Below are 12,480 nucleotides of genomic sequence, written 5' to 3' on the forward strand. Positions count from 1 at the left end.
TTTTTTTTTTTTTTGAGACGGGGTCTCGCTCTCTCGCCCAGGCTGGAGCGCAGTGGCGCAATCTCCACTCACTGCAAGCTCTGCCTCCTGGGTTCACGCCATTCTCCTATCTCAGACTCCCGCTAATTTTTTTTGTATTTTTAGTCAAGACGAAGTTTCAGCATGTTGGTCAGGCTGGTCTCGAACTCCTGACCTTGTGATCCACCCACCTCAACTTCTCAAAGTTCTGGGATTACAGGTGTGAACCACCACATCCAGTCAGAAATATCTTTATATTAGAAAAATTAGGCCAGTGACTCACACCCTGTAATCCCAACACTTTGGGAAACTGAGGGGACAGGATCATTTGAGGCCAAGAGTTTGAGACCAGTGTCTACTGTTCTCTTTTTTTTTTTTTTTGAGACAGGGTCTCACTCTTGTCACCCACACTGGAGTGCAGTGGCGTGATCTCAACTCACTACAACCTCTGCCTCTTGGGTTCAAGCAATTCTCCTGCCTCAGTCTCCCGAGTAGCGGGGATTACAGGTGCGCACTACCACACCTGGCAAATTTTTTTTGTATTTTTAGTAGAGATGGGGTTTCACCATGTTGGCCGAGCTGGTCCCAAACACCTGACCTCAAGTGATCCACCTGCCTCGGCCTCCCAAAGTGCTGGGATTACAGGCATGAGCCACCGTGCCTGGCCTACTGTTCTCATCTTCATATCTGTGTGTACCCAGTTCCTCCCCATTCAGCTGGTCATTGAGAGACCTGTCAAATTTTCTTCCTAAATAATTTTTGGATCTGCCCTTCACCATCCTTGATGGTGAAATGCCAGGTGGAACCTTTATTTCCTATTTGAATCATAATAGTTTCATTGATTTTTCTGCCTTGCTCTTTGCAGAACCATTCATTATATCTTCACCTTACCATTTCCATTCCCCTACTAACATGTTAACCCTGGGTAGACAGTTAATAAGCCTTTATAACAGGGGCAATCATCCATTCTCACCAATTCCATTTATTCTCATTTTCAATGAATGATATCAAGGGGTCTTCTCATTAACTCCTCAAATAGTATATACAGAGTTACTGTGGCAGTGAATCACCATTGCTTTTTTTTTTTAGTACATTTTTTTTCCTGCAGTGTATTTTGCTGGAACTATTGCTGCTAATTAACGGTTGGTTTTATTAAAAACAATTTTAATAGCTTGCAGCTATTTGCTTTGCCCATTTATAGGAGTTAATTGTGGTCTCACTCCTGCTGAGTGATTCCCTAACACAATATGCCTGTGATTCTTTACAGAATAAACTATGTTGTCCTGTTTCTTGGAAATCACAGGATTAATTAACTGAGAAGATGTTAGATTGAATTTTAAACCAAAGTCAGATGAAGGCTTACTGGCACAAATTTTGACTAATGTCTTATATATTTAATTTGCTGAAGTCAAAATATACTATTGGTAATGCATTCAGAGCTAGGTTTGGGGTTTCTTTATTCTTCTCTGTAGTCTTTAGGGTATAGTTCTTATTTCTCATTTTGCCCTTCCTTTCAGTTCCCCAAGGCTTGTCTGTTGATATTCACAGACTCTAGATGGGTCTTTACTTACATTTCTAAAAAATATTATTGTTATTCACAGTGAATGCATTTTAGCAGCAGTTTGAGTGCTTCTTTTTCAGTTTTCCAGAGTATCAGGAAATGCACTGGTGATAGTTTTATCCATTGTAATCAGTCCTTGCTATTTCGGTTTCTCCTGTGTAACACTAGACTCCATGGTCCCTCATTATACTAGATTTGGCAAATATCTGACAACTACATTGCTCAAGTCAGGCTTTAGGTCACCTTCAAACCCTAGGACAACCATTACCACTTAGGGAAAGCAACATGATGTAATATAAAAGACCTAGGAAATGGTCAAGAGACTTGGTTCTATCACTCACTAGCCTTGTGACCTTAATCAAACAATTTCACCTTTGAGGCAGGGGCCAGGGGAGATTTGGTTTCTTTATTGATTAAATATGGGGGTTAGACTGGATGCTCCTCCACACACTTCCCAGTATGAATGCCATTGGTACATTGAAATTGGGCTAGTCCTAGTCACCTTGCTTTAGTTGGAGGTCCAGAGGGCAGTTCTTGGCCCTCTCACAGTTCAGATCCACTCATAGGAGCTAAAATGGACTAAAGTCGAGGCACTAGTGTGAACCCAGGCACTTTGTGACTCCATAAAGCCTGCCATCTCTGGAACTGTGATGACTTCAGTTTGACCCAGGTATGAGAGAGTCATCACAATTCCAAAAGATCTTAAAGCCAGGAAGTGACATTCTACAGATTTGAACCCAATTCTAAATTCATATTGTTTTCGTTATATCCCTTGCTTCTTCCACAGAGTAAAGATTACAACACTGGTGCTTTTATCATCTTTAATGAATTGGGGATATGGCTTATAAAGAGTAAAAATTACAGTAGATACATAAAATAAAAGAATTTGGCTGGGCGCCATGGCTTATGCCTATAATCCCAGCACTTTGGGAGTCCAAGGCGGGTGGATCACTTGAGCCCAGGAGTTTGAGACTATCCTGGACAACATAGTCCCATCCTACAAAAAATACAACAAGCCCCATCCTACAAAAAATACAAAAATTAGCTGGGCATGGTGGCGTGCGCCTCTGGTCCCAGCTACTCCAGAGGCTGAGGTGGGAGGATTGCTTGAGTCCAGGAGGTTGAGGCTGCAGTGAGTTGTGTTCACACCACTGCACTCCAGCCTGGGTAACAGAGCAAGACCCTGTCTCAAAAAGAAAAGAAAAGAATCCTCTGACAACAATTATTGCATGAAATCTTTTTTTCAGATATCTTTATAAACAGTCATAAAAGTATATAAAACCTAGGTACAATATAAAAAATAATTATAGATCAATCTAATGTGGCTGCCACCCATGTTAACAGACCATTGCTCACACCCCAAAAACCCTACGTGCCCCTTGCAAATCACAGCCCTTCTACCTCTCCCCAAGAGGTAACCACCATTCTGACTCTCAGGATAAGTACTTCCTTGTTTTTCATTGCAATTTTACAGTGTGTGTACCTATCCTCAAACAATATAGTTGTTTTGCCCATTTCTGAACTTTATATAGATCATACAATATGTACTTGTTAGTGCTTTGCTTCGTTTGCTCAGTATTATATTTGTGAGATCCATCCATGTTGTGGCATGTAACTATAGTTCATTCATTTTCATTGCTTTATTTTACTCCATTATAGGAATAGACCACAATTTATTTATCCATCCTTCTGCTAATAGATATTTGGGTGATTTCCAATTTGGGGTTATTGAAGGACAGTACTATCCTGAACATTCTTGTATATGTCCTCCCTTGGGACACATATGTGGGAGCTTCTCTGGGCATATTCCTAGGAGTGTAATTGTTGGTCATAGGGTATGCAGATTTTCAACCCACTGTGACTGCTGAACTTAATTATCACTGGCACTTTTAATCCATACATTTTTAATGAAAATTTAGTCTTCTGTTCTCATCTAAAAGGGTTTGTCTTTCCTATAGAAAAATGCAAGAATGGCAGCAGAAAAGCATTATTCTAATACCCTAAAAGCACTAGGAATATCTGATGAGTTTGTTTCAAAGAAAGGCCAAAGTGGAAAAGTACTTGAGTACTTCAACAATCAAGAGACAAAAAGTGTCACTGAAGACAAAGAAAGGTAACATGTATAAGATGTCTGAATGGCTTACCTTTGAAAAAGTATTACCTGCAGAAAAGCACAATTTTATACTATATATATTTTTTGTTCTATATTGTTTTAAAAAGATCTTTTACCCAATAGTAAAAGACGTGTGAACTGTTGTAAAACATACTGATATTTTAACATGTTTGACACATTAACGTTCACATTAAGTATTTTATTTTTAAAGCAGAATAACTTAGATTTCTTACTGACATAAGTAACAAAAATAATAGCATGCTTTCAAATGAAGTTTAAAGAATCAATCACTCAAATTTTGAAATAGGGCAGGCGCGGTGGCTCACGCCTATAATCCTAGCACTTTGGGAGGCCGAGGCAGGTGGATCACAAGGTCAGGAGATCGAGACCATCCTGGCTAACATGGTGAAACCCCGTCTCTACTAAAAATACAAAAAATTAGCCGGGTGTGGTGGCGGGCGCCTGTAGTCCCAGCTACTCGGGAGGCTAAGGCAGGAGAATGGCATGAACCTGGGAGGCGGAGCTTGCAGTGAGCCGAGATCGCGCCACTGCACTCCAGCCTGGGTGACAGAGACTCCGTCTCAAAAAAATAAAAAAATAAAAATTTTTGAAATAAATTAATTTTCAGGAATATTAAATTTCTCAATGGGCACTTTTATAGCATTTTCTTTCTTTTTTTTGAACTGTCTTGATAACAAATTGGAATTCATACACTTGAGGAAGACTGGCTACATGGTGGCATACTTGCAGAGGGTTTGTTTACTTTTAAACTAACTCATTTTTCCTTTGAAAGATTGATAAATTTCTTCCCCTAGCTTTAATGAAGAAGAAAAAATAGAAGAAAGAGAGAATGGGGAAGAAAATTATTTTATTGATACCAACAGCCAGGATTCTTACAACGAAAAAGATGAAGCCAATGAAGAAAGTGAAGAAGAGAAATCTGTTGAAGAATCACACTGAATCATCAAGGTCTCCTCTCTATGCCCTTGCTGTTGTTTGCAGCGTCAGGGTGTCAGCAGCTGCATTTGTGTTTAGAACATCTGTGGGGATGCCTCTGATATGTGCAGGGCTGTTGATCAAAGTCATCTGTAGCCTGAAAAGCCTGAATCCAGCTGATTGGTCATTTGATCAGTTAGAGTAAGGCTTTGCCTATTCAGTTTTAAAAATCACTGTATATGATCTGTTTGCAACTACGATTTTGTATTTTTAAAAAGTGTTTCAGAACCACAGCTGTCACAAACTGATTAGTTTTAAAAAAATACATTATTCCATTAATTTTACTGGAAAAAATGGCGTAGTATTGAAAGCAGAGAGAAGTATTGGTCTTTGGTGATTTACTTTTTAAAAATTTTGGAAAGTGTGAATCAGTAAGTATTTTTAATTATACTATTTGCCCATTCTTTTTCTCTGCAATACATTTCACAGAATAAATCCTCGAACTTGTTTTGCTGCTCTGAGCCATTTTTAAAAGTATAGAAAAAAAATAGATACTTGCAAATTTACATTTATTTTTGCACTGAAAGTTTACTGTTAAATTGTCTACACCATCATCCCTTTTTCTTTTTATCCTTAGTTCTAGTCCAAATTATTTTTGATATTATTGGGAAAGTTTTTATACTAGCTTTTTTAACCCTATGTATTATTACAGATGGAAGGAATTATGGCATGTGCTAAATTAGGGGCAAGTATCCCTGTTTTATATATGATGAAATTGTGCATAATAACTTGGCTAAGGCAAGTCTTCAAAGTAATTCAGATTTAATTCTTTACTGCTAGACCCAGTTGTGTTCAACTTTTTACATATTATTGCCAACACGCTTTGTCTCTCTGTGTACAATGTTAATCTGATTTTATAAATCTATAATTTTTTTCTGTAAGCAAATTTTTGTTTTAAAATTTGAAGTCAGTCATAAATATAATACAGCATAAGACATTTTCTTCTCTAAAAACAATCAGCATCATTTTAAAAGGATGAACTAATACAGGTGTATGTAATAGCAGTGTTTCCCAACTGGCAATTTATGCTTTAAATTAAAAAATAAGGTCGTTTTTCTCCATTAGGGGCAAATGTTTACTCGTAATTTTCTCCCTACAGTTTGTGTTAAATTGCTTTTCACTATTATTATATTGTAAACTCCTTGGGAGTTGGCACCACTTAAAAATTCATCTTTGTATTCCCTTAATATTTGGCACAGGATTGTACATATGGTAGGTACTTAATAAAGGTTTGAATGAATGTGTAGATGAATATGGTTTTTATACACTTACAGCTACTTCAGAATGAGTACACATGGGATTAAAAACATTTCCCTCCTAGCTCATTGGGAACCTGTGTAACACAATCTGCAAATTGTAATAGTGCTTAAAACATTACTTGCTTTCAAGGATTCACGCCTGTCCCTTCTCAATTTCATGGGGAGAATATGGACTTTGGTCATGAAACACTTGGCTTCAGGACCAATCTCGTTTTCTTACCTTTAAAAAAATGGGAATAGTACCTATCTTGAGTGGCCGTGGGAAGGACTGGATGAAATCATGTATGGAAAGGTCTTTGCAAACTGTGATATACAAATGATGGTGTCAGAAGACAGAATATTCCTGAGGAAAATATTAACTTAAAATTCTTGTACTTAAATGAGATACACTGTGATTTACATATTATTTTGTTAGAAATAACTTTTGAAGCACTTTGTTAGACATGATCTGGTAAACACAGAACCAAAGTTAAAAAGAGAGAGAGAGACACTGACAGCTTCAAATCATTCTATGCGTATCACTGTTTTCTTAAGAAAGCCGTCAAATTGACAGCTGAAAGATTACTTTAGCAGGTCACATTACACAGTGATGGTCAGAAGTCAATTGGTTAAATCAAACATGTTTTCAGGTGTTAGGTAACTGAAAATTTTTTACATTTGTATCATCTGAATTGGCTCCAGAATTCCTTTTGCTTATGGGATTTTACTTTATACAAGATTAACCTAACATCAAGAAAAAGGTTATGCTCTTTTTTTCTTTCGTAATATTACTGGATACCCTATGACTTCATATTTATTTCTGCAGAAGAAATGGCCTGGGGACTTGTTGGAGAATTAAGTTATTTTAGACATACACAAACACATGTATATATGTATCTATATATATGATGGAAGGCTGGATGCAGTGGCTCATGCCTGTAATCCCAGCACTTTCGAAGGCAGAGGAAGGCGGCTCACTTGAGGTGAGGAGTTCAAGATCAGCCTGGGCAACATGGTGAAACCCTGTCTCTACAAAAAATACAAAAGTTAGCCAGGCAGGGTGTCATGTACCGAGTAGTCCCAGATACTCGGGAAGCTAAGGTGGGAGGATTGGTTGAGCCCAGGTGGTTGAGGCTGCAGTGAGCCCTGATCACGCCACTCCAACCTAGGTAACAAAGTGAGACCCTGACTCAAAAATAAAATATATATATGATGGAAAATTTCACTTTTTTTTTTTTTTTTTGAGACGGAGTCTCTCACTCTGTTGCCCAGTCTGGAGTGCAGTGGCGTGATCTCGGCTCACTGCAACCCCTGCTGCCCAGGTTCAAGCGATTCTCCTGCTCCACCTCCCAAGTAGCTGGGATTACAGGTGCCTGCCACCACGCCTGGCTAATTTTTGTATTTTTAGTAGAGATGGGGTTTCACCATCTTGGCCAGGCTGGTCTTGAACTCCTGACCTCGTGATCCACCTGCCTCGGCCTCCCAAAGTGCTGGGATTACAGGCGTGAGCCACCACGCCTGGCTAATTTTTGTATTTTTAGTAGAGATGGGGTTTCACCATCTTGGCCAGGCTGGTCTTGAACTCCTGACCTCGTGATCCACCTGCCTCGGCCTCCCAAAGTGCTGGGATTACAGGCGTGAGCCACCATAACCGGCCACCAATTTTTCTTTTACTCTGTTGAGTTAGTCTACACAATAAAACAAATGAGCATGCCTTTAAGGGTATCTGGTATTTTTCTCTTACACAGTATTTCTCAAGTTAATTCTAGTCACTTGAGAATAGCAAAGATTTCAACATTTGGACCTAGGCAATAAAAAGTCATTAACTTCAGGCCGGGTGTGGCGGCTCATCCCTGTAATCCCAGCACTTTGGGAGGTTGAGGCAGGCGGATCACCTGAGATCAGGAGTTTAAGACCAGCCTGGCCAACATGGTAAAACCCCGTCTCTACTAAAAATACAAAAAAATTAGCCAGGTGTGGTGGCATGTGCCTATAATCCCAGCCACTTGGGAGGCTGAGGCAGGAGAATCGCTTGAACCTGGGAGGCGGAGGTTGCAGTGAGCCGAGATTGTGCTACTGCACTACAGCCTGGGCAATAAGAGTGAAAACTCTGTCTCGAAAAAAAATAAATAATAACTTTATAAAAATTACTGACCGGGAACGGTGGCTCACGCCTGTAATTCCAGCACTTTGAGAGGCCGAGGGGGGCGGATCACGAGGTCAGGAGACCAAGACCATCCTGTCTAACATGGTGAAACCCCGTCTCTACTAAAAATACAAAAAATTAGCCGGGCGTGGTGGTGGGTGCCTGTAGTCCCAGCTACTCGGGAGGCTGAGACAGGAGAATGGCGTGAACCTGGGAGGCAGAGCTTGCAGTGAGCCGAGAGCATGCCACTGTACTCTAGCCTGGGCGACAGAGGGAGACTAAGTCTCAAAAAAAAAAAAAAAAATTACCTCTGCTTCAAAGAAAAATGTATGCCCTTCTCAACCAACTATCACATGTGTATATGTGTGTTTTAGTGGTTGTTTAGAAGGGAGCAAGTTATTGTGAAATGAAGTTTTTGTCAATTTGACAAGATTTAGACTATAATATTATAGTGTCAAAGTTATTACTTTGTCCTAAATGCTTTAGGCAGTCTCATTTCTTGTCACTTATATGTAGTCCTGATGTGGCCTGTGGCTGGCTAACTTACCTGTATTGTTAGAAAAGTTATAGGAATAACTTTTTTAATTTTTAATTTTAATTTTAATTTAGCTTAGAGACAGTGTCTCGCTATGTTGCCCAGGCTGGTCTCAAACTCCTGGGCTCAAGTAATCCTCCTGCCTTGGCTTCTCAAAGTGTTAGGATTACAGGCATGAGCCACCATGCCTGGCCAGGAATAACTTTTATGTTATAGCAACTTTGTTTTTAAGGGAGGAAATAATAATCAGGGTCACAGTATATAGTGTGTTTTTAAATTTTTACTTAAAAATTACAATATTCTGCCAGGCACAGTGGCTCACACCTGTAATCCCAGCACTTTGGGAAGTTGAGGCAGGCGGATTACTTGAGGTCGGGAGTTTGAGACCAGCCTGACCAACATGGTGAAACCCTGTCTTTACAAAAAATACAAAAATTAGCCAGGTATGGTCGTGGGCACCTGTAATCCCAGCTACCCAGGAGGCTGAGGCAGGAGAATCGCTTGAACCTGAGAGGCAGAAGTTGCAGTGAGCTGAGATCATGCCACTGCACTCCAGCCCGGGCAACAGAGCAAGACTCTGTCTTAAAAAAAAAAAAAAATTCCAACATTCTGGCCAGATGCAGTGGCCTACACCTGTAATCTCAGCACTTTGGAAGGCTGAGATGGGAAAATCACTTGAGTCTAGGAGTTCAAGACCAGCCTGGGCAACAGAGTGAGATCCTGTCTCAGGAAAAAAGAAAAAAAGATATTCAGATTCTATTTTACAACTAATATAGATGGAGTAAATGAAAAATAAAACTATGGCTTGTAAAATTTTCTAGTTAAGAAAGCAGATATACTAACATTTAGATGTCTACTTTATTTTTTCATTTGTGTAACAACTAAGACTGTGGTCCTTGGCAAATTATAAATCTCAATAAGAGAAGGAGATACAAAATTGAGAAGGAAAAAAATTGGTATATAACTATTAAAAGTCAAGGCATAGCCGGGTGCGGTGGCTCACGCCTGTAATCCCAGCACTTTGGAAGACCGAGGCAGGCAGATCACAAGGTCAGGAGTTCAAGACTAGCCTGGCCAATATCGTAAAACCCCATCTCTACTGAAGGTTCAAAAATTAGCCGGGCATGGTGGTGGGCACCTGTAGTCCCAGCTATTCTGGAGGCTGAGGCAGGAGAATCACTTGAACCCGGGAGGCCAGGGTTGCAGGGGGCCGAGATTGTGCCACTGCACTCCAGCCTGGGTGACAGAGCAAGACTCTGTCTAAAAAAAAAAAAAGAAAGAAAAAAAGTCACAGCATAAAATGCATGCTTATATCTAACTCTGAAAAGATATACCAGAAAATAAAAATGTTAATAGAGTTAGCCTCTAAGAGCCTGGGAATAGGTGATGGAAGAGAGACTTCATTTTTTTGTTTCTTCCTTTTCAACACTTGCATATGTTAAAGAAAAATATAAACAAGGCTTTAGCTTTGTAGGAAGGTATTTTCTAGTCATATCTTCTAGATGTGCCCATCACCTAATGTCAAGAATTATCAACTCACAATTAAGTTTATTTCTTCTATATTCCCACTCTCTGGCCCCTAGTTGTTTCGAAGCAAATCACAGACATATTTAATGTATAAATATTTCAGTATAGATCTTTAAATGATAAAAACTTTCCCTTGTTACACAGCTCCAATACCATCATCACACATACAAAAAAGAATAATACGAAAAAGAATAACCCCTTAATACCAGTTATCTAGCAGTGTTACATTTATCCTACTGTCTTTAAGGTGATGTTTTTCAGTGTCTTCCTTAATGCCACCAACAAATAACTTCTTAACAGCCGAGCGGCACCTGGTCTATGAGAACATTCTCTTGAGACAGCCCTCTTTGGTTCCACAGCTCTCCCATCCACCTTGTGTGGCCTTGTATTCATGACTGCATCCACCTGCTCCACAGTGGCATAGGTGACAAACCCAAAGCCTCTGGAGCGCTTGGTGTTGGGATCTCTCATGACCACAACCTGTGAGCATTCCCCATTGCTCAGAATGGCTCCTCAGCCTCTCATCAGTCGTTTCAAAGCTCAGCCCTCCAGTGAAGAGCCGCCACAGCTGCTCGGCTCTTTAGGATACTGACTTAGACATGACGGCAGTGGGAAGAGAGATTTTAACCATGCTTCCTGGTGGCAGCCATGGGCAGAAAGTGGGTTTCTATTAAATGCAGCAGAACACAGTTCCTAATTCAAGAGATATACCCAACTCATCATTAAATATACTGTATGAAGTAACATTTCTGAATTTCCACCAGCTACATGTGTCTGTGATGTACACTGAGGTTCATCATTTACTTCTCTTAGAAGAATGCTCACTTCTTCCAAGACAAAAAATATCCTCTATGAGGAAAAAATGCAAAACAAGACATTAACATTGTATAATAGAAAAAAATCATAAAGGAGCCTTTCTCAAACAAATAACGATATTCGTTCATCTTGAATGCTTAATAAAAAGATGGTATACTTCATTATGAAAATAAGTTACCCTGTTGCATTATAATAAAGCTCAGATAGATGGGAAAAAAACCACAGCATCCTTTTGCTAACTCTAAAATTTATGTTCCTGAAAACCATGCCAAGAGAGTGTGTGGTTGAGGAACTGCAATACTTCATGGGAAACAAAAAGAGGAATCAAAATAGGACAGGAGGAAGCCTGACAAAGTCAGTGCATTTAAAAAAATGTTCACTAATATAGAACAGTCCACTGAAGATAATGTCAATGACATTAATGTACAATTAGTTGTTTTTTGTTATTCCTTGCTCATCACCACATTTTCAGGACTTCTGTTTCTATCAGATTTGAACAAGATTTTGGTTTTTTGGGTTTTTTTTTTGTTTTGAGATAGAGTCTCACTCTGTCACCTAGTCTGGAGTGCAGCAGCGGGATTGTGGCTCACTGTAACCTCAACCTCCTGGGTTCAGTGATCCTCCTTCCTCAGCCTCCTGAGTAGCTGGGACTACAGGCATGTGCCACCACCATGCCCAGCTAATTTTTGTACTTTTTGTAGAGACAGGGTTTTGCCATGTTGCCCAGGCTGGTCTTGAACTCCAGGAATCCAGTGATCCACCCACCTCAGCTTCCCAGATTGCTGGGTGCATTTAGTTTTGATAGCTCTTTAGTCTCTCTTTGTCTAAACAGCTCTCTGCCTTTTTTGTCCTTCATTTCATTGTTACTTTGTAAGAGTCCAGGCCAGTCATCTGTAGCCTGGCATATAATTTAGATTTGTCTAATTGTTTGCTTTGATTGGATTCTGGTTAAACATTGTGGGCAGGAATACTACCTAGCTAATTTGTGTACTTTGTATGACATTAAGTGGGGAGGCACAGAATGTCACTTTGTCGCATTATTATTGATACTAAATTTGATCACTTGGTTAAAGGGTTATCCATCCATCAGTTCTCTGCATTGTAAAGGCACCTGTATCCCTTGATGGCTTAAGTAACCTGGTAGTGTCGGGGGGATACTTGACGCGGTGTGAACATCCTGTTCCCCAACACACTTTACCTAACGGTTTTAGTATTCCTTGATGGTCTTCACCTGAATAAGTTGTTATGCTGGGGGTTGCAAAATGGTTGTTTTCTAATTCTATTATGCGTTCTATATTAGCTGATAGTCTCCGTAAAGAAGAGCTTCCCAGTCTCTATTATGTGAGGTATCACCATGATGCACAAATTCTTCATTTATTCAATGTGTTATAATGTGTTACCATCATTAAAATTTTATAATTATGCTCAAATTGTCCTAAATTTGGCCAGTGGGAGCTCCTACAAGCTGATTTGTGTGTTTTATTTATATCTTTCCATCAGTCTTTGTGCACTTTCTTACTTTCTGGAACA

The 12,480-nt window shown here is 39.6% G+C and overlaps 1 protein-coding gene across 2 annotated transcripts in view; it reads left to right on the top strand.

Moving 5' to 3' along the window:
• The window catches only part of FAM161A (family with sequence similarity 161, member A), a 29,023-nt gene extending 23,862 nt beyond the window's left edge, over window positions 1–5,161 (top strand). For both annotated transcript variants that reach the window (XM_011987312.1, XM_011987314.1), the window contains 2 exons: window positions 3,538–3,692; window positions 4,508–5,161. In XM_011987312.1, the coding sequence (XP_011842702.1) occupies window positions 3,538–3,692; window positions 4,508–4,652 (300 nt within the window). In that variant the 3' untranslated portion in view covers window positions 4,653–5,161. The remainder of the gene's footprint in view (window positions 1–3,537; window positions 3,693–4,507) is intronic.
• Window positions 5,162–12,480: the final 7,319 nt, after the last annotated feature.

This window comes from Mandrillus leucophaeus, unplaced genomic scaffold (assembly GCF_000951045.1).
Source record: "Mandrillus leucophaeus isolate KB7577 unplaced genomic scaffold, Mleu.le_1.0 Scaffold307, whole genome shotgun sequence".
Lineage (NCBI taxonomy): Eukaryota > Metazoa > Chordata > Mammalia > Primates > Cercopithecidae > Mandrillus > Mandrillus leucophaeus.